The sequence below is a fragment of the Phocoena phocoena genome, chromosome 12 (assembly GCF_963924675.1).
Source record: "Phocoena phocoena chromosome 12, mPhoPho1.1, whole genome shotgun sequence".
NCBI classification, from domain to species: domain Eukaryota; kingdom Metazoa; phylum Chordata; class Mammalia; order Artiodactyla; family Phocoenidae; genus Phocoena; species Phocoena phocoena.
Window position 1 is genome coordinate 79001829 of NC_089230.1, and position 22945 is coordinate 79024773.

A 22945-nucleotide genomic window follows, 5' to 3' on the forward strand; every position below is an offset into this window, starting at 1 on the left:
ACACCAAACACGCTCACGATGAGTTTAAGAAAAATTTTAAGTGCATGCCTGAAATACCCCGAGGCCATAAACAGCTATAAAGTGGGAACCTGAGAAATAAATGAAGTTCTGAAGCTGGCATTTGTTTTTGAGCCATATGACAAACACCTGAGGCCTAGAGGCTGGGAAGACCAGGTTTGGAGGCTCAGTAAAATGAAAGGTCAGATCACAGACCAGAAGACCTGAAGGGTGACAATCCAATTGGGTGAACTGGGTTGGGGCGGGGGGGACGGGGGGTGGAGAAAAAAAAATCTTACTGAAGAAAGAGACAGTAGGGATAATTATGACATCTTGCCGTTGGCTCTGGGTTTGGGGGTGAACTAATAATGACAAAGTGTATCTCTCCACCCCATGTTTAGGGAATTCCTAAACATCAGCTCACAATCACTCAGGTTTGGTACCAGAATCTTCATAACCTATGTGGCCCAGAAAAGCCCATAATTAAAACAGCCTCACGGAAATGGTGCCCAATATCACCAGATGTTAAGGAAATGCAAAGCAAAACTATAATGAGATACTACTTCACACCCGTTAGGATGGCTGTTTTTTTTTAATGGAAAATAATAAGTGTTGGTGAGGATGAGGAGAAATCGGAACTCTTACGCATTGCTTGTGGGAATATAAAATGGTGCAGCCACTGTGGAAAATGTCTGGCAGCTCCTCAAAAAGTTAAACACAGAATTACCCTATGACCCAGTGATCCTAGTTCTAGATATATACCCCAAAATAACTGAGAGCATGGACTCTGACACTTGTACACCAATGTTCACAGCAGCATTATTCACAAGAGCCAGAAGGTGAAACAACCCAAATATCCATCAACAGATGAATGGATAAACAAAATGTGCTGTGTTCACACACACATACAGAGGAGTGTTATTTAGCCATAAAGAAATGAAACTGACACATGATACAATATGGATGAACTCTGAAAACATTACAATGAGTGCAATAGTGGCACAGAAGGACAAGTATTGTATGATTCCACTTATATGAGGTAACTAGAATAGGCAAATGCAGAGAGCAAGTATAATAGAGGACACCAGGGACTGGAGGGAGAGGAGAATGTAGAGTTACTTTTTAATGGGTACAGAGCTTTTGTCTGGGATGATGAAAAAGTTCTGGAAATGGATAGTGGTGATGGCTGCACAACATTATGGATGTATTTAATGGCAATCTACGCTTGTACATTTATAAACAGTTAAAACAATAAATCTTATGTTACGTATATTTTTCCACAGTAAAAAACTGTTTGTAAAGGCAAAAAAACAATCACCAAGACCTCTAAATGACTAGCAGAATCAAATATAAATCTTCTCTAAAAAAAATAAAATTTCAATGCCTCAAAAAACATTTCCCGGGCTTCCCTGGTGGCGCAGTGGTTGAGAGTCCGCCTGCCGATGCAGGGGACACGGGTTCGTGCCCCGGTCCGGGAAGATCCCACATGCCGCGGAGCGGCTGGGCCCGTGGGCCATGGCTGCTGAGCCTGCGCGTCCAGAGCCTGTGCTCCGCAACGGGAGAGGCCACCGCAGTGAGAGGCCCGCATACCTCAAAAAAAAAAAAAACAAAAAACATTTCCCAAAAAAAATGAGTTCACAACCCAAAATATCATGAAACAGGAGGAAACAAGTCATCATGAGTAAATCTGAAACTTCTTTACATGTATAATGTAAATATAAGTAAGTAAATAGTAGATAATAGGAGCAAGGTGTCTCCCTTTCAGAAAAAGAAGTTATGAAAAAAACAAGAGAGGAAAGCTAGAATGAACTGTTCGTTCTAGTGGTGCTAGATTAGAGGAAGAGATATCAGTACCAACTTTTATGTGATACACATACAGATTAATAGATACAGACACGAATATAGATATGCTGTTCCATAGGTTAGTATACAGAGCTAAGGGTCTGTCCTCAGAAGGTGTAGAAGCAGTGATACCCCAGTAGCAACAAGCACACCTACAACCAGATCTTATTTTCTAAATACCATTCTCCAATACAAGGAGCCAGAGCTCCCAGGAAAAATGACTGATTCTAGAGATGACGCAGGAAAAATAGAAGATAAGCCTGGAGTATTATGTAGGGCCAGAAAGGAAGAAGGCGTTTTTTTAAAAAAATGATGATATGAATTATAATTCTCCTTAATAAAATAAATATTCATGAATCCACATGGGTATAAATAATTGAATAAATAAATAAATGGTGAGAAGGGACACATCTTCCTTACAGAATTCCAAATGATACATGTACAAACTCTCCTCTAAGAGATGGAACTGAATTCCCTTTCCCTTCAGTATATGCTGAACTTTGTAACTCACTTCCAAAGAGTCAACTATAGAAAAAGGAAAAAAGTAAACTGACAGTGAGAAACCTACCAATCACTATCTCAGCTAAGTGATCATCAAAGTTAACATCAGAAGTGATGTCTTATTCATAGCATACTTAACATGATGTGATGAAAATGCGACTTCAGCTCTGTGGCTTCTTCCCAAAAGCCCACAATGCCAGTTTAGTCACAAGAACACATCAGATAAACCCAAATTGAGGAACATTTTACAAAATTCCTGACCAGAACTCTTTTAAAACTGTCAAGGTTATGAAAAATAAGATAAAGAAACTGTCATGATCAGAGGGGACTAAGGAGACATGACAACCAAATGCAATGTGGTGTCCTGGACTGGACTGTGCAAAAGGAAAAGGACATTAATGAAATAACTAGTGAAATCCAAGTCAAGTCTGTAGTTTAGGCTATAGTGTTATGCCCATGTTAATCTCCTAGTTTTTGACAAATATACTACAATTATCTAAGTTGGGAATTTTAGGGGAAGATGGGTAAATGGTATACAGAAACTCTCTCTAACATCTTTGAAACTTCTCTATAAATCTAAAATTATCCCCCACCCCGATTTTCAAAAATCAAATGTAAAATGAACCTGTTTTTTAAAAAAAGAAAGGCTTAAGTTTAAGTTATGCCACCAACACAGAAAAGGTAATAAACTATGATGATTACTGTCTATAAAGACTCTATCCATCACTGAGAGTCAGGCAAGTTAACAAAAAAGGCCACTAAGCAGTGAAAAGTCAAGAGATTTTATATTGTGTACGCTCTAAAGAAGCAGGGTTCCGTACACACAGTTCTAACAAGTGTAATCACAGGATTTCCTAATTGACAGATTAGAAGCTATAAATTAACAGATGAAAGAAAAATAACCTCATGAAAGTGATAACTGCCAATGAGAAAAAATAAATTACAAAAAGCAAGCAAATTCTAAGAACATAAATTTTAGGACAACTTGCACTAAGGACAAAAACTCTGAACCCTCAAAAGTCCTTGAGAGTATCAACACACTTCAATATCCTGTTATGGTTGACACTCCTAAGAATCAGAATGGAAAATTATGTCCACTGTACTGTACTTACAAAATTGAAAGGAAATACAAAGGTTAAAGAGAGATCCCAGTTAAGCATCGTAAATTAAATATATGCATTTTTCTCCACACCCCTCCAGTAAAATGACAGTAATGGAAAGAGGGGTAAAAAGCAGAAACCCATAAGAACAAAATGAACCCAGAAAGAAGATAATAGCAGATGAGAGATGTAACTAAACTGATGAAAGGTGAAAATTTGATGGATGGGTAGGAACTGACTTAGTTGACTACAGAAAGCAAACTTAAACACCTATGAGGGCACAGATATTACCAAACTGACACAAGAAAAAAAATTTTTGAACACTGCTGTCAATAAAAGAAACTGAATTATTATAAATCTTTCTGTAAAGAGAAACTCAAGACCCAGAAGGCTTCTCCCACAATTTCTTTCAAACTTGTAAAATATAGCAACAAATTTACCTAAACTTTCCCAGAAAATAAAAAAAAAGGAACACTTTGCAGCTCATTTTATGAAGTCAGTATACCTGATCCTAAACCTGATAACGACATTTAAGGAAGGAAATTACCAAGCACTCTCTCATGAAGACAGATATGAAACCCTAAATAAGATATCAGTAAATCAAATCCAGTGATAGACAAAGAAAAATATATTACAATCAAGTAGGGTTTATTCTAAAAGCAAGGGTTAACATTTGAAAATTATGAATATAATTCACAAAACAAAACCATTATAATAAAAAATGATTCAGGGATGCATCATCAAGGAATGCTGAAACTAATAAATGAATGGAAAGAAGCTAAAACTAATGGATGAAATCTGAAGAGAAATATGGCATTTATATTGCTTCAAAACAGTTTCCCACAAAATATTTAATTACAAAGGGGAAAACAATACCTTTCAGTGGAGAAATCTGGCAAACACTAAATGATCAAAGTTAATTTCACCAGTAATAGGACAAAAGATCACTACCAAGGCATTCCTTATAAAAACTCATAACCTAAATCTAATCATGAGGAAACATCAGACAAACCCAAACTACAAAATAACTGTCCAGTATACTTTAAACATGTCAAGGTAAAGAAAGACAAAGAAAGACTGGAATACTATGATCGTCTAGGTAGAAAATCCAAAGAATCACTCAAAAAAAAAAAAACCCTACTGGAACTAGTAAGCAATTATAGTAAGGCTGCAGGATACAAGGTTAATACAAAACAATTAAATGCTTTCCTATATACCAGTAATGAGCAAGGTAAATGTGAAATTAAAAACACAGTAACACATTAGCACCCCCAAGAATGAAATACTTATCTATAAAGCTAATAGAATATGTACAAAATCTTTATGATGGAACCTACAAAACTGATAAATGAAATGAAAGAAAAACTAAAAAAATGGAGAGATATTTCATGTTCATGAATGGGAAGACTCAATACTGTCCAGATGTCAGTTCTTTCCAACTTTATCAATAAATTCAGTGCAATCGCAAAGTCTTAGCAAGTTATTTAATTCAAAATGGATCACAGACCTAAATGTAAAATACAAAACTATAAAACTCCTAGAAGATAACATAGGAGAAAATCTAGATGACTCTTAGGTATGGTGATGACTCTTTAGATGAAACACCAAATGTATAATCCATGAAAGAAAGAACTGATAAACTGGACTTCATTAAAATTAAAACCTTTTGCTCTGCCAAGAAAATTAGAAAACAAGCCAAAGATTAGGAGAAAATATTTGCAAAAAAAACACATCTGATAAAGGACTTTATCCAAAATATACCAAGAACTCACTTAGTAATAGCCATGAAAAGACACGGAAGAACCTTAAATGCCTATTACTAAGTGAAAGAAACCAACCTGAAAAGGCGATCAACTATATGATTTCAACTAGATGACATTCTGGGCAAGGCAAAACTACGGAGATAGTAAAAAGATCAGTAGTTGCCAAGGTGAGGTGAGGGTGGAGGGGCTGAGGGATGAACACGTGGAACAATGAAGATTTTTATGGCAATGAAAATACTCCGTATGACATGATAATGATGGATACATGTCATTACACACTTATCCAAACCCACAGACTATACCACACAATAAGTGAGCCATAACGTAAACTACGGACTATGATTTGTCGGTGGAGGGTTATCAATTGTACCACTCTGGTGGGAGATGTTGATACTGGTGAAGGCTAGGCAGATGTGGGGGTGGGAGGTGTATGGCAAATCTCTGTACCTTCTGCTTTGCTGTGAAACTAAAACTGCTCTTAAAAAATAATAAGTAACTCTTTTGCATGGCTAGAAAAAAGAAAAATAAAAAGCAAAAACAAGTCTTCCCTGCCCGGTTTTACTGATATATAACTGAGCAGCACTGTGTAAGTTCAAGGTGTACAACATAATGACTTCACTTACATATATTGTGAAATGATTACCATAGTATGTTCAGTTATCATCTATCAACTCATATAGATGAAAGAAAGAAAGAAAGAGAGAGAAAAGAAGGAAGGAGAAAGAGAAAGAGGGAAAGAGAGAAAAGAAAGCAAGCTAGGGAAAGAAAGAAAGAAAAGGGAAGAGAGGGAAGGGAAGGAAGGAAATGAAGGAAGAAAGTTTCTTTCCTTGTGATGAGAACTCTTAGGATTTACTCTAACACCTTCCAAATAAGCCCTATAGGAGTATTAACTATAGCCACCCATCATTTTATACATTACAACCCCAGTACTTATTTATCCTGTAACTGGAAGTTTGTACCTTTTGACCACTTTCATCCAAGTCCCCTACGTCCTGTGCCCTGCCTCTGGTAACCACAACTCTGTTCTCTTTTTCTATGAGCTTGGGATTTTTTTTTTTTTTAAGATTCCACACATAAGTGGGATCACACAGCATTCTTATTTCACTTAGCATAATGCTCTCAGGGTCCACCCATGTTGTCACAAATGGCAGGATTTCTCTCCCTTTTATGTCTGAATAATAGTCCATTGTATATATACACAACATCTTTATCCGTTCTTCCACTCATTGACAGATTGTATCCATGTCTCGGCTACTGAACAGGGGGGCACAGATATCTCTTCAACATAGTGTTTTTGTTTCCTTCAGATATATTCACATAAGTAGAATTGCTGGATCATATGGTAGTTCTACTTTTAATCTCCTGAGGAACCTCCATACTGTTTTCCATAGTGGCTGCACCAATCTACACTCCCACCAACAGCACATGGTCACCATGGTTTCATAATAACCATTCTAACAGGCGTGAGGTTATATCTCATGGTGGTTTCGATTGGCATTTCCCTAATAATTAGTGATGCTGAGCACCTTTTCAGGTATCTGTTGGCCATCTGTAGGTCTTCTTTAGAAAAAATGTCTATTCAAGTCCTTTGCCTATTTTTAATTGGATTATTTGGGTTTTTTGCTATTGAGTTATATGAGTTCTTTATATCTTTTGGATATTAACCCCTTATCAGATATATGGTTTGCAAGTATTTAATAAAGTCTTTTTTTTTTTCCTTGGCCATGCTGCGCAGCATGCGGGATCTTAAGTTTCCTGACCAGGGACCGAGCCCGTGCCCTCTGCAGTGGAAGAGCAGAGTCTTAACCACTGGACCGCCAAAGAAGTCCCATTAATAGTCTTTTTAAAAAACTTTTTTAAATGTACAGAAAACATAAGAAGTAGATACACTACAAATAGATTTTCAGATTCTGTTACCCCAACCTGTACAGCCGACTGGCACTCTCCTGCTATCATAAAAACTAAAGAAATGAACAGTGATTAGTAAAACCAAAAAAAGTAAAGTTATAAGGGACCAATAAGATCAAAGAATTTCTTCTATCACAAAAAGCACAAGACATTAAGAAAAAAACAATAAATGACTACATTTAAAAAATCTGCTCATAAAATTATTCCATGAGTTTAAAAATAAGACAAGTAATAATTCTGTAAGATGTATGTTCAATACACGTAATTCAACCAAGGTTTCCTATCCAGACTATATAAAGAACCCCAACATTCCAACAGAACAAAATGTGCAGAAAACATGAGCAACTAAGAACTGAGGAAACACACAAAATAACCCAAAAAACAAAAAGAAACTCATAGAGTATTTTGTTTAGTTTACTCACACACCACAGGCACAAAGAATAGGGATTACCTCTAGGTTGGCACTCAATATTTTTTGAATATTCAATGAACAATGAACAATTTTTAAAAACACAGTAATAAAGATACTCAATCTCACTATAAACCAGAGTATTACAAATTCAAACCACCATCTGATAACCACATCAGACTGGCAAAAACTAAAACATCAGACATTATTAAGTGGGTAATGATGTGTATAAACAGAAAACTTAAAAAGTGCTAGTGAAAGCACTTTGGAGATCAATTTGGCAATACTTAGGTGAAGCTGAAATTGCACATGACCTGATAATTCCATTGCTAAGAAATACCCTAGATCAGATGTTAGTAAAGTATGGCCCAGCCAAATCTGGCCTGCTGCTTGATTTTATAAGGCCCACAAGCTAAGAATACAGCTTTTACATTTTTAAATGGCTAGGGGGGAAAACAAAAAATCAAACAAGACTAATGTTTCATGTTACAAGAAAATTATATAAAATTCAAATTTCAGTGTTCAAAAAGGTTTACTGGCACACAGCCACACTCGTTTGCTTATGTATTATCTGTAACTGCCTTCTTGATAAACTGGCAGCACTGAGTAATTGTGACAGACTGTTTGGAATGCAAAGGGTAAGATATTCACTAGCCCTTTACAGAAAAAGTTTGCTGACCCCTGCTCTAGAGAAACACACACATGTGCACAAGGAAATATACTTTAAAAAAAAGTTCAGGGCTTCCCTGGTGGCGCAGTGGTTGAGAGTCCGCCTGCCGATGCAGGGGACGCGGGTTCGTGCCCCGGTCCGGGAGGATCCCACATGCCGCGGAGCGGCTGGGCCCGTGAGCCATGGCTGCTGGGCCTGCGCGTCCGGAGCCTGTGCTCCGCAAAGGGAGAGGCCACAACAGTGAGAGGCCCGCGTACCGCAAAAAAAAAAAAAAAAAAAAAAAAAAAAAAAAAAAAAAAAGTTCACAGTGGCAATATGAGACATACTAAAATATTCATAGTAGCAATGTATGTAATAGTAAAAAATTAGATACAACCTAATTCCCACAAAAAAGGAAATGCATAAATAAAAGGTAGTATATTCATACTATGACAAAACACTAGACCTATTCTTATCAACATAATTTAATTTCTCAAACAATGCTGCAAGAATGAAAAGCAAATTACAGAATACAGTATGCCATGATTTATAAAATATTCTAAACATTCAAAACAATTTGTACACACACACAGGTTCAGAGATAAGAACATAAAGTACAAAGAAATGTATGGGAATGATAACTACCAAATTAACGATGGTGCTTACCCCTGGAAAGGAGGCAGAAAGATGCAAAAAAGAAAGGGTTCGGGACTTCCCTGGTGGCGCAGTGGTTAAGAATTTGCCTGCCAATGCAGGGGACACAGGTTCAAGCCCTGGTCCAGGAAGATTCACGTGCTGTGGAGCAACTAAGCCCATGCGCCACAACTACTGAGCCTGCGCTCTAGAGCCGGGTAGCCACAACTACTGAAGCCCGCACACGTAGAGCCCGTGCTCCGCGACAAGAGAAGCACCGCAATGAGAAGCCCACGCACCGCAACGAAGAGTAGCCCCCGCTCGCCGCAACTAGAGAAAGCCCGCATGCAGCAACGAAGACCCAACGCGGCCAAAAATAAATAAATTTCTTTAAAAAATTGTTTAAAATTAAAAAAAAAAGGAAGGGTTCAGCCCAGCTTCAACTGTATTAGTAATGTTTTCTTTAGGCTAGGAAGTAGAACATGAGCTTTTGCTATATTATGCTTTATATTCCACAGATATGAAATATTTCCTAATAATTTTTTATTGATAAGGTTTTACAATAATAAAAAATAGAATTTTTAAAAAAGGATCACGGAGACAGAAGTTAACTTCTGCAACTTAGAAATATAAAAGCAGGGCTTCCCTGGTGGCGCAGTGGTTGAGAGTCCGCCTGCCGATGCAGGGGACACGGGTTCGTGCCGCGGTCCAGGAGGACCACACATGCCGCGGAGCGGCTGGGCCCGTGAGCCATGGCCGCTGAGCCTGCGCGTCCGGAGCCTGTGCTCCCCAACGGGAGAGGCCACAACAGTGAGAGGCCCGCGTACCGCAAAAAAAAAAAAAAAAAAAAGAAATATAAAAGCACTAAAAGAAACCGTAAAGAGCGAATTAAATGCAAACGTCAGGAAATCTCAATAAAGCAATTTTAGGTGGCTCTGTAGTGCTTTAGCCCCAGTCTTTCTCAAGAACCTGTCAAGATTCTCCACAGGCAGTCTCGTGGAGCCCTAAGCCACCATGTTACAAGTATGGGTACCCCGCTGCAGAGACCACATGAAGAGGCCTTTCGACCACATGGAGAAGGAAGGGCCCAACTTTCCATACCGGCCAGAGTCAGACATTTGAATAAAGCTGTCTTGGAGTCTCCAGGCCAGCCAAGCTACCACTGAATAACCCCCACAGGCGCTTCATGAAGCAGAAAAATCACCCAGCTGAGATGAGTTTTCTTAAATTCCTAATCTATACAACCTTTATTTTTTGATACAGGAGACAGACCAATAGACTGTCCAATACTATCTGAAGATGAAGTCTGAATATATTATATCCTTGAGAATAATATTAGACTTCTCTGTGAACCACCAAAAGCACAATATTCTTTGCCTCAGGATCCAGCTGTATTGTTCAGTGTTCCCTCAGTTTATCTACCTCTTCATTCCATTCAGTGGGTTTCTATGGATCTTTCGGCAGGATGCTGGCATAAGTTAGTTCTGTCCAAGGCCAACATCAGGCAGCAGTTTGATGCTGTTGGTGGTGCTGGAAGCATCTTGATCTTCTATGGAATGGAAATACCAAGCAGTGGGTACCTTACCCCAAAGTAATGCAGTTGGTTCTATCTTCACACAGAATACACAATCTCTAAAATATAGTTATCACAAGCACACAAAGTTCCAAAGAGAGAAAACGAATAACCTAAGAAATGATCGCGAGAGACAAGTGGCTCCAAATGCTCCTTCTGCTCCAAGGAAAGGGGAGAACTCCATCAAGATGGCAGGGGAACAGTATTCAGTGAGATGGACCAATGAAACACTTTAATTCTGAAAGTGCAAATGCATCATTCAACAAGGAGAAAATTGACAGTGTCATAATTAAACTTAAATTAAAAGAAGATAAACTTGAAAAACAGGGAAAGCCTATGAACGGTGAAGACAAAGAGACTCAGGAGTTGGTACTCAAACTTGTAAAGGAAACGCTGATGAAGATTTGCAGACTTAATTGCTATACTGACAAAATTAAATCAGTGTTTTTTATTTCCTGTGATAATAGAGAATGGAGACAAACCTGAGCTGAAGAAAGAAGTTTAAATGCCAAAATATGGAATCCCTCCTCATCCAAACAGTGGCATAGGAATTTCAGAGGCAGAGAAGATATTGGTTTCCATGAAGACAGAGTCACCAAGGGTCATGGTGGTAAAAGGCAGTATTTTCACCATGTCTCCAAGATTTAGTGGCAGATTCATACACAGGAGGTTGTGGAGGCAGAAAGTTTGCAGATTTTTTTTTTAATATAGGAAAGACAACAAAGTTATTACATAGTATACAAACAAGTCTCGGGAAATTTCTAGCTCTTAATGTCCTTAAAAATGGCTTCTGTCTTTGCAAAAAATAAAAAAGTACACTTGTTATACACTGTACACCAGCACTGTTTGGTTTTTTTCTCCCTGCTATATTTCAAAGATTGTAATGCAGTTAATGTGGGAGAAAAAAACCCTCATATTCAAAACCAAGCATGAAATGTATTTGAAATAACAACAAAAAAAACTCTCTGAGGGCTTCCCTGGTGGCACAGTGGTTGAGAGTCCCGCCTGCCGATGCAGGGGACACAGGTTTGTGCCCTGGTCCGGGAGGATCCCACATGCCGCAGGGCAGCTGGGCCCGTGAGCCACGGCCGCTGAGCCTCCGCGTCCGGAGCCTGTGCTCCGCAACCGGAAAGGCCACAACAGTGAGAGGCCCGCGTACTGCAAAAAAAACAAAATTCTCCCAAAACAAGGTCAGAATATGGCTTGCTGTCTTACTTTTCAAGCCTATAGTTTCAAGCCTATAGATGGCCTCAAAGTAGTTGCTGTTAACGTGGGACAAGGCAGAGTGTCCACATGTTCCAATTTGCCTAGGACTGTTCCAATTTTAGCCAGGAGACAAGAGGTCCTAATTGCTGGTGATGGATGCAGAAGGCTCTGAGAAGTACAAGACCCTAAGGTAGCCCAAAAAACGGGCTAAAAGTAACTCTGTTTTTAGGGTCAAATGGATACTACATATCTACTTTCTGTTTTTTAGGTGATGTAGGTAACCATAATTTGCAGCTCACAATACTGCATCATCCATTGTTGCATCACTGCAAGTAATGTGACCTAATTGTACAAATGAAGTGGGTTGTAATTGTGATCAACAGTCTGCCTCTGACTTTATGGATTAACTGTTGTGTTTTGTATCAAGATAATGTTTAATTTTTAATACTGTAAATAGTGGTGACCATGTTTCTAAGAGTTTAGGTAATGAAAATGAGAAAGATAACAATAACAACTCCACCATGACCCAGACATCACTGAATGAAAGAAAAAAAGGAAGGAAAAGTTCCTAACATTCTTCCTCTTTTCTTCTTACTTATGCTTGCTTGGTTTCAGAAATTCTTGAATCAGTCCCTAATCAAAGGAAAGTTAACCAATGACTGTTTATGTTGCTATTTATACCTTTGAAACAAATTACAAATGTGTGGTCTAGTTTGTTCTCTTCCTTTGGCTTCCTAAACTGTCCAGAAATTAGAAATTTTTGGATCTCAAAAGAACTGTCATTTTCAAGTTTAAGAAATACTATGACTTTGTTGAAAGTATTAAAAAAAAAAAAAAAAAAAACCCCAAAACAGGGAGGTTTGGGAGAGGAAAGATGGCTGCATGGATTAAAGATGGCTGCAAATTCTTTCCCACTGTTCCTGCTGAGTGATGGTTCTCCTTCCCCTCCTCTTGAATCTGGGCTGGCTCTGTGGCCTTCTGGCCACTCGAACGTGACAGAAGTGACACTGTATAATTTCTGAAGTTGGGCCTTAAGAGACCTGTGGCTTCAGCTTTTGCCCTCTTAAGAGCGCTGCTTCATCAGTAAATGGTAACTCCCCATAACTCCCTATTATTTTCCCGTCTCTTGTCCACTCCCACCCCCAAGGTTAAATAGGTAAGAAGAATGGGAAAGCAAAGGGATAAAGAAGGGAAGGAGGGAGGAAAGAAGGAAGGAAATGCTGAAGGAGGTTAAGGCTATAGGACAGGTCCCAAGCTCCAGTTCTGACTGCCCCACTTACTTGCTCTAGGTCATATAACCCCTCTACACCACTTGATTTCAAACAGTCAACATACTTTTGTAATGGCAACAGGAACAATTAACTTACAGAAGTCTAGACATACGGAATACATAACTTCATTCTGTTCTGTCTCACTACACTAGTCAATCTAGAATATATCAAGAACAATCAGCTAATACCTAGAAAAAGAAAAGTAGTAAGTGAAAGACAACAATAAAAACTAGAATTCAAATGAGAGAGAAGGCAAGCATTAAAAGAACGAAAACAAAGTAGAAAATACACACACCCACACATACATACATATGAAAGGGAAAGCAGAAAAAATGGGAGAAAATATTGGTGAAGCAATTAGTTGGTAGAAGAAAAAAGGTAATGGGAAAGCTAGAATGAACAAGAACAGTATAATAAAGAAAAAGAAATGAGAGAGGAGGTAGACTTGACAGAGGAGAAAAGAAGGGGGAGAATATCAAAAGAAAGGTTACAAGAACGAGCTAACTACCGTCACCTTTGCCCTATACTACAAGTCTCCAAACTGATCTCGACAATAATCTTCTGCCCCTCTCTAGAGCTATTTCCGTGTGGGAGCCAATGACCTTTTCTGAAACAAAGCTGATGATGTTAACCTCCAGTCTTATCTTGTACCACTCTCCTTACTAGCACCACACTGTCCTTTCAGTTCCCTAAACGTGCCATGCTTCCTCTATTGTATTCCCCCTGGCTGGAAAGCTCTATCTCTCCACCCTTCCCTCTCCTATTCACCCTTCAAACTGCCCTGATTAGATCAAATTCTCATTATTACAAATAATCCCCTTTGGTTGCACTTGACAGTTGAAATTTTACACTTACAAGTATGCTTATTTGATTACTGACTCCCCTCACTGGACTGGAAACTCCAAGGGGAAACCGCCTTCCCTCCCCCACTGTGACTCTCAGCACAGTACCTACAATGTTACAGTTGCTCAATAAATATCCTTTGAATGAATAAACAAAAGAGAAATCTGCCAAACTAGCTATCACAAGTGGAAAAGGGGCAGAAGACAACCTTAAGTGAATAGAAGAGAAAGAAACAAATCAAAGAGGGGAAAGAAAAAATTCAATACAAGCTGTGGCCTAATTAAATTCACACAATTTCAGTGTGATACTATACCAACAAAATAAAGTACAATAGTAACCAATAGGTCTCTTTTCCCTAAAGAAGCCAGAAAAGGAAATGGAATTAGTTTTTTACTTAATATTTTATAAGAATGTAAAACATAATTTAGAAAATGGACAACAAACAAGCACCTCAAACTTAAGGAGACCAAAGTAGAGCTATTAACTTACTTCTCATTCCTCTGCCAGTCTACTCCATCTCAGTGAATGGAATCCCGCGCCCCCCTGCAACACCTCAAACCAAAACCCTAGGAGTCATCTTTGATTCCTCCCTTACCCTGATCCTCAATATGCAATGCATCAGGAAGTCCTGTAAGCTCTACATCCAAACGGATCTTCGATCTATCCACTCCTCTTCCCCAACTGCCACTGCTACCATCCTAATCCAAGCCCATCTATTTTTCAGACTGCTACAATACTCTCCTAAGTAATACCCCTGCTTTTATTTTACTCTTGCTCTCCACTAACTCACTCCAGGAGCAAAGCGGTTTTTTTTTAAAACAAAGATAAACCGTATCATTACACCCCTTTGTCCCAAACACTTCAATGACTTCCTACTTCTTAGAATCAAATAAAAATTCATGATCTTGCATGATCTGCTACCTCTCTTTCATATCACTCTCTTCTTTGCTTGCTATGTTTCAGCCATAATGACCTCCTTTTTTTAAACAAATGGAATCCTATATCATCTTGGAACCTTTAGAGACATCATGCCCTCTGTCATACTCTAGTCCCACAGTTAAGGTATTACCTTAATACATGTGTGACCTCAGTAAGGCCTTTCTTGACTTTAACACTGTAAAATGGCTTTCTCATTCATCCACTGCTCTGTATTTTTCTTCCATAGCCTTTATCACACTATTATCACCCTGTTTATTTCACTAACAACAAATAAATATGCTCCACATGCAAGAAATATGATGGTGAAAAGAGAAAGCCATTGCTTTCACGGAGCTTATATTTTAATAGGACTAAAAACCATGAAGACATAAATTTATCATGTGAAAAGTGCTACCATGAAAAATAAAAGTTAAAGGGAATACCAAATTTATCATGTGAAAAGTGCTACCATGAAAAATAAAAGTTAAAGGGAATACCATGTGTTTGTACATGTGTGGCAGCATGACACTGTAAGTAGGTTGTCAGGTCTGAGCAGATCTAAATAAAGTGAAGAAGGAAACTATGTGGAAAAAATGGGGTAAGAGTGTTTTAAATGGATTAACTTTTACTTATTTATAAAAAGTCCCTCCCACTAAAATGTAAGTCCCATAAAGGCAAGGACCCTAACTGTCTTATGCACTGCTGTATTCACCTTGGTAAAGTGCCTAGTACAGAGTAGGCCACTATAAATATTTGATGAATGAATATCTGGCAAGCTATATTGGAGTATTTTATCATTAAAAGTGTAAAGAACCAAAAGAATTAAATACAAAATATTAAACACAAAAAATACAGGTACTAAATATCATTCCATTTATTTCAAAAGATTCAGTACAGTATACGAAAAACTGAAATGCCTGCTCTCCCTTATGCTCATATTCTAAACAAGGTACCATTCACTTGCTTTCTGAGAATGCTGAAGGAGACATGGTGAAACTCAAGTTTAACCCCTAGAGCAATTCACAGACCCTTAAGTCAGAGTAAACTAAAAGCAACAGTTTTAAATTTCACATTGGCCTTGTATCTGTTGGCCTTATTTATGCTCTTTCTATTCTCCCTATGTTCATCACATAGCACCACCTGTAACACAAGCTGCACCACTCTCAGCCCCTGACAGGTAACCATTCTGCCCAAACAAGAATGGAGATAGAATAAAAGAAATACGAAGTGAACCCAGAAAAACTTGCAAGTTTTCCACACCTTCTTACCACAAATCTCATATAAAACTCTCATCACTTTTAAATAAAGGCTGGTTTGCACACAAGGTAAATTTTTGTTTTTGGCTCTGCTACACTCCAAGGAAGATTAAGAAAATTAAGGTTTCTTTTCCCACTCAGCTCCATTAGTACCCATTTGTTCATTAGCCTAATACTGAGTACCTACTGTGTTCCAGGCCCTATTCCAGGTGCAGTTAATAAAACTGTAAACTCGGCATACCCACCCTTCCACACACCCTCTTAGAAGACCTTGTACCACAGTGAAGTTGTACTTTCTTAATTCAGAAATGTTTCCAACTAGTTATCTTTAAAGTACTCCTTTTACCCCATATGAAATTCATCTTTGCAACATTATCCGAAGAGGAGTTAAATCTTTTTTTAAGTCACCGCACAGCAGACAGACCCACACTCATAAACCCGCTCTCCCAAACATATTTATAAACCTAATTACCGGCACAAACGGTGAATCCACAGTCGAATTACGCAATAAACGTTGAGAGTTCCACAACGACAACGAATCTAGCCGTATTTTAGGGATCCTTATATGTGGGCCAAGAGCCAATACTGTTACCCATTATCCCCAACAATAATAGATGGCTTTTCTTACTTAAGACTGGCTTAGTCCGCCTACAGCAAATGTTTAACTTTCCCTCACAAATGAATTAAAATGTAACCACTCAAACTTCGTCTATCAGCTTGGGTGACTGTCCCAAAATTGACACTGTGAATCTCGTTCTCTTTTTTTCCGATAAATTATTTTCTAAAATATCGTTAACAAAACACATTTCGTAAGATTACCTGACAGAGCCAGGCCTAATCTGAATGCTGGCTGCAAGAGGAAGCCTGAAGCTCCGCGAAAAAAGAAAGACGGGGACGGGCGTATAAAACAAGCTCAGGAAACTACCTCTCCCCTCCCTACGTGGACTGGCCCCCGATCTCACCCAACCTTAGCGATTTGAAACTTTCCATGAACACCAAACGAGACCCGAGCGTAATCTGCTCTCATCCTTAGGCCACCACGGAGAAACCAAAAAAAGAAAAAACATGTCAAAGGACACGCATCAACTCCGGCTCCCGGCCGGTCCACCGACGCCCCCTCGGCCTCCCGGCTCCCGGCCGAGCCCCTAGCTCGCACGGACTCGGACCCAGCGCGCCCGCCAGCGCCCCGCAGCCCCCCAAACCCAGCCGGCGCCCACACCTGAATAGCCGGGAATCAGGGGCCCACATTTTCCTGTAGTTCCCCACCCCCAGCCCCTCGAGGGCAGAAATTGATGTACCTTCTAGAAAAGTAATCTCCCCGGCGCTGCCGTCGCTCTTGCCAGCCGCCATCTTCCTCCTCCCACGCCGCCGCCTCCCTAATCCATGGCCCACACCGCCGCCGCGTAAGCCGGGATGAGGGGCCGCGCCGCAGGAGGTTAGCCGCCGCAGGGTTGCGGGCCTAAGACTCGGCCGTCAGGCGGGCGGCGCTCACCCGTCCGGACGGGCCTACACAAAAGCAGGCCGGCTCCCGGGCCTATCCGCGGGCGGGCGGCGAGACCCGCGGCCTGGGCTCCTCAGGCTCCGCCGGGCAAACGCGAGCGGCGGCGACGGCGCTTCCCGGGCCCGGTGCCTCTCGGCCCGCGACTCCCCATCCACCGCCCGCCCAGGCCGCCCGAGAAGCTTCCCCTAGCGGCGGGCCCGCAGGAAGAGAGTCTGAGGGCGAGCACACAAACACGCCTCCCTCAGTCCCGGGCCGTAAAATGGCCGCACCCCCCGCCCCGGGTTTGTGAGGTCTCCGCGACCGTCAGGCGCCCCCGGGCCCTCCGCTCCTTTCAGCAGCCACAGCCGCCGCCGCTAAGGCCGTCCGCCCACCCCGCCCAGACGCGAATGTATCAGCCGAGACCTCTGCGACTGTCCATGTGGACAGTGGTGGGTCTCCTCCGCCACCGCCTCGCGTCCGTCGCCACAGCAGCGCCAGCCGCCGCTCCTCCCCCACGGTTGCCGCTGACGCCACAACGCGCTCGCCCCCCCGCCCCCCCCGCCCCCACCCCGCCGCCGACCCTGTAGACCCCAGCGCGGCTCGCCCTCAGGACCCCGAGCTCGCTTGCGGGTGGAGCGGGCTGCGGCGCCCGCCGCCCGGCCCTCTGTAGCACCGGCCCAGCACGGTGCCGGCTCGGCCCGCACACGTTTGGTCCGACCTCGGGAGCGCCCGCCGAGGTCCCCATGGCAGACCTGAGCTTCCGGGCCGGGCCGGCGATGCATTCGGCTTCTGTGGCACCGCGATGGCCTGAGAAATGTTCCGAGTTCATATTCCTCTGAGGAGGCCTTCGGTTTAAACCGTATACAATTGAAGAGAAAAGGTAGAGTGAGGTAGCGCGATCACATGTGGGGGAAATGATTGTGGTCTTCATTCATTTTTAAAGAAGTTTTCAAAATAATTCATCAGGGAGGATTCTACAGTACCCTTTGGATGACAGTGTAAAAAAAAAAAAATCCTGTCCTTTAATGTGCCTGAGACTTCAAAGCTCGTCCGCTGTCTTACAAGTCAGGCCTTGTAATTGCAGGTGACTATGTCATGTACGCTTTTCTTTTCCTTCTTTGCCTTTCTTTTTACTTTCTTTTTTCCTTTTAATTACAAAGATGACACGTGCATTAATGAAAATTTGGAAAATACAGAAAAGGAAAGATGTCTTGCATGGTCCCACCATGAAACTCAACTCCTTCCTCTGTGTAGTCCTCTAATTAAATACTTTTCTTAAATCCCTCACTATCCCTCCTTAAAAAACAAAAATTTATGCTCCATACCCATGAAAATTCAACAGCAATTAAAATGATACAGATAAACTATGATTTAGTGCAATCTTTGAGGAATGAACTAACTAGTTTAATTGTCCTGTTAAGGCATAAGTTGAAAACCTTTTTGTTTAAAACTTCTTTTAAAATCTTTTCCTAAAATGAACTAATAACCTTTACTGATTTAGTAAGAGTAATATAATGAATATAATTTATCATTTGCTATTTTTGTTGCTTGAGGATATTGAGTGATACTGTTTTACTTTTTTTTTTTTTGCGGTACGCGGGCCTCTCACTGTTGTGGCCTCTCCCGTTGCGGAGCACAGGCTCCGGACGCGCAGGCTCAGCGGCCATGGCTCACGGGCCCAGCCGCTCCGCAGCATGTGGGATCTTCCCGGACCGAGGCACGAACCCGTGTCCGCTGCATCGGCAGGCGGACTCTCAACCACTGTGCCACCAGGGAAGCCCCTGTTTCACTTTAAGTGAAAAACAAACTAATATTTTTTTAAATTATAAATTAATATACCCTCAAAATAACAAATTTCTTGTAATAGTCAATTTCTACCAGGCACCTTCAGTGTCAACATTTATAAATTAACAGTCAAGTTTTCAGGTGACCAGGGTTGGATTTTTACTTTCCTGGGTCTTTGGCGCTTTTGTCTTCATAGGCCCTTCCTCTGTAAGAAATATATTAAAAAATTTTTTTCACAGCCATCAATATTTATTTTTTTATAAGTTCACATTCATAACCATGTTTCTCACTATGAAATTAACAAAAAAATGTTAAAGATAATACTTAAAGTTGGTGAGGATGCTGTGACGTGAACATTCTCATTCACTGATGCTATTAATTTAAAGGAGAACCAACTACCTGGAAAGCAATTTGGCAAAAATCTATCAAGTGTTTAAAAGTCCTATTCCATTGGTCTCTATTATATATGCATTTATAAGCAGAGCAAAAAGACAGTCTCCCAGCCCCACCTCACCCCCAAAAAGCCAAAGTGTTAACGGTGGTTATATCTTGCGGATAATAGGTAGTTTTAAATTTGGAATTATGTATATTTTTTATTTAATTTTTTAAATTGAGGTGTAGTTGATTTATAATATTAGTTCACAACACAGTGATGCAAAAGTTTTGTCGATTATACTGTTTAAAGGTATTATAAAATATTGACTATATTCCCTGTGCTGTACAATATATCCTTGTAGCTTATTTATTTTATACATAGAAGTTTTTACCTCTTGATTCCCAGACCTTATCTTGCCCCTCCTCCTTCCCTCTCCCTACTGGTAAACATTAGTTTGTTCTCTATATCAGGGGTCCCCAACCCCCCGGCCGTGGAGCAGTACTGGTTCGTGGCCTGTTAGGAACCGGGCCTCACAGCAGGAGGTGAGCGGCAGGTGAGCGAGTGAAGCTTCATCTGCCGCTCCCCATTGCTCCCCATCGCTTGGATTACCGCCTGAACCTTGCCCCTCACCTCCCCGTCCATGGAAATGTTGTCCTCCACGAAACAGGTCCCTAGTGCCCAAAAGGTTGGGGACCGCTGCTCTGTATCTGTGAATCTGTTTCTATTTTGTAATATTCATTCATTTGTTACATTTTTTAGATTCTACATATAAGTGATACAATATTTCTCTTTCATTGTCTGACTTATTTCACTAAGCATAATGCCCTCCAAGTCCATCTGTGTTGTTGCAAATGGCAAAATTTCATTCTTTTTATGGCTGAGTAGTATTCCATTGTGTGTACATATATATACACACATACAATGAAGCACTATATATATGATATATATGTAGTATATGTATAGATGTCCATGTCCATTCATCTTCTTTATCCATTCATCTGTTGAATCTGTTGATGGACACTTAGGTTGCTTCCATACTGTGGCTATTGTAGATAATGGTGCTGTGAACATTGTGGTGCATGTATCTTTTTGAGTTAGTGTTTTTATTTTCTTCAGATGTACACCCAGGAGTGGAATTGCTGGATCATGTGGTAGTTTTATTTTTAGTTTCTTTGAGAAACCTCCATACTGTTTTCCATAGTGACTGCACCAATTTACATTCTCACCAATAATGTACAAAGATCACCTTTTCTCAGCATCCTGTCTATTAGGTCTTCTGCCCATTTTTTGATTGGATTGTTTGTTTTTTTGATATTGAGTTGTATGAGCTGTTCATATATTTTGGATATTAACCCCTTATTGGTCATATCATTTGCATATATGTTCACCCATTCAATAGGCTGTCTTTTCATTTTATTGATGGTTTCCTTTGCTGTGCAAAAGCTTTTACGTTTAATTAGGTCCATTTGTTTATTTTTGCTTTGGGTTCCTTTGCCTTAAGCAGAGATAGAACCAAAAAAATATTGCTACAATTTATATCAAAGAGTATTCTGCCTGTGTTTTCTTCCAGGTGTTTTATGGTTTCCAGTCTTACATTTCAGTCTTTAATCCATTTTGAGGTTTTTGGTTTTTGTATATGGTATGGATAATGTTCTAATTTCATTCTTTTACATTTAGCTGTTCAGTTTTCCCAGCACCACTTATTGAAGAGACTGTCTTTTCCACATTGTATATTCTTGCATCCTTCATTGTCCATTAATTGACCATAAGTGCATGGGTTTATTTCTGGATTCTAGCCTGTACCATTGATCTATGTGTCTGTTTTTGTGTCAGTACATACTGTTTTTGATTACTGTAGCTTTGTAGTATAGTCTGAAGACAGGGGATCATGATACCTCCAGCTTTGTTCTTTCTCAAGATTGCTTTGGCTCAAGTTAATTAATTTTAAAACTGCTTTGGTATAAAGATACAATCCAGTCTGGATTCACAATTATATATTTATTATTGTCACTATGTTAATGTTTTTCTGACTTTAGGAGGAATAATATTAAAACATTTTTCATGAGTCAATATTTTTTCCTTATTTTGAGGAATTAGGATTTACTCTCTTAACTTTCATATATAACATACAGCAGTGTTAATTATATTTATCATGTTGTACATCCCTAATAGTTATTTATCTTATAACTGGAATTTTCATAAGCCTTTAAAAGTATCACAGGCCTAAAAAAAAAAAAAAAAAAAAAGTATCACAGGCCTAAGACACTGTTCCTCTTGTGCCTGACGGATAACAGCCCTGTAGGTGATTGCTGGATCCCTTAATGTTCATTCATGGAAATGATCACCTAAAAATCATGTCTAGCTTAACTCTAAGGCAAGTGCATAAGAATCATCTGGAGAGCTTATAAAAAAGTTTCCTGGGCCCCATCTCAGGCCATCTAATTCAGTAGGTTTAGGTAGGGCCCACGAATTTGCATTTCTAATAAGCTTAAAGGTGATGCTTCTGCTGCTGATTTGAGAACCAGTGCTTGGAGTAATTAAGTGTTTCGTTCATGCCAAGGCATTGCTCCCAGTATGATTTTCGAGGTATATTATCAAGATCTCATAACCAACATTTACTGAACATCTACTGTTATGTTTATTTTATAAGTAGAAACTGAGACCCAATACACTAAATAACTTTTTGAGGTGACTCAGCTAGAAAAGTTTAGAGCTGAGATTTGAGCCCAGGTCCATCTAGACTCCAGAGTTCATACTCTCTTATCATTATCCTGTGGTAATGATCCCAGAGGTAGAATATAATCAGTGGTCTTAGAAGCAAACTTTGAAACATGAAATAATGCATAAAAATGGTAAAGAAATGTATTTCCTAGATCATCGTTGTATTTCCCCTGTTTATTGGAGTTGGCTGATGGCTTGCTTCTTTCTGGCTCTTTATGCCTCAGTTCTTACTTCCAGTTGATAACGGGCAAAACACTGTAGTAATGGCTTGCAACATAATTTCCTAAGAGTACTGTTCTGTAATGCTGACTCCCAACTAAAGCTGATTAGGGTTTTGCATTTTTCATTAACTTCACTTTGCAATTTGAACTACTTCATCTCTTCTGCAGGCCAACAAATTTAATCTTTACAGCACAAAGCAAGTATGGGTTAACTTGCACTCAGAGTTTTGGACTCTATACATCTTCACCTTTTGAGGTTAAAAGTCTCATTTTATAACTAGCTTTCTCATCCATTTTTCTTAATATTGGCTCATTATAACTATAAACACACAAGATAATTACTTTCTCTTTCTCCATCCGTGTGTGTGTATATATGTGTATGTGTGTTTCTTATTCCTTTTCTTTCTCTGAATCTTTTTTTCCTCAAGAGCATAGTCTAATACAAGTGTAAGCTATTTTCTAAAGTTGTGTTTTTCAAGAAGATGCTTTGGTG

The 22945-nt window shown here is 39.9% G+C and overlaps 1 protein-coding gene and 1 pseudogene across 1 annotated transcript in view; one reads left to right on the top strand and one right to left on the bottom strand.

Annotated features, from left to right (window-relative positions):
- SENP6 (SUMO specific peptidase 6) overlaps positions 1 to 17219 on the bottom strand; it is a 101502-nt gene extending 84283 nt beyond the window's left edge. Inside the window, exon 1 of the mRNA XM_065888734.1 lies at positions 17168 to 17219. Coding sequence (XP_065744806.1) covers positions 17168 to 17219 — 52 coding nt within the window. The remainder of the gene's footprint in view (positions 1 to 17167) is intronic.
- On the top strand, positions 9828 to 17127 carry LOC136132305 (protein LSM14 homolog A-like; annotated as a pseudogene).
- Positions 17220 to 22945: the final 5726 nt, after the last annotated feature.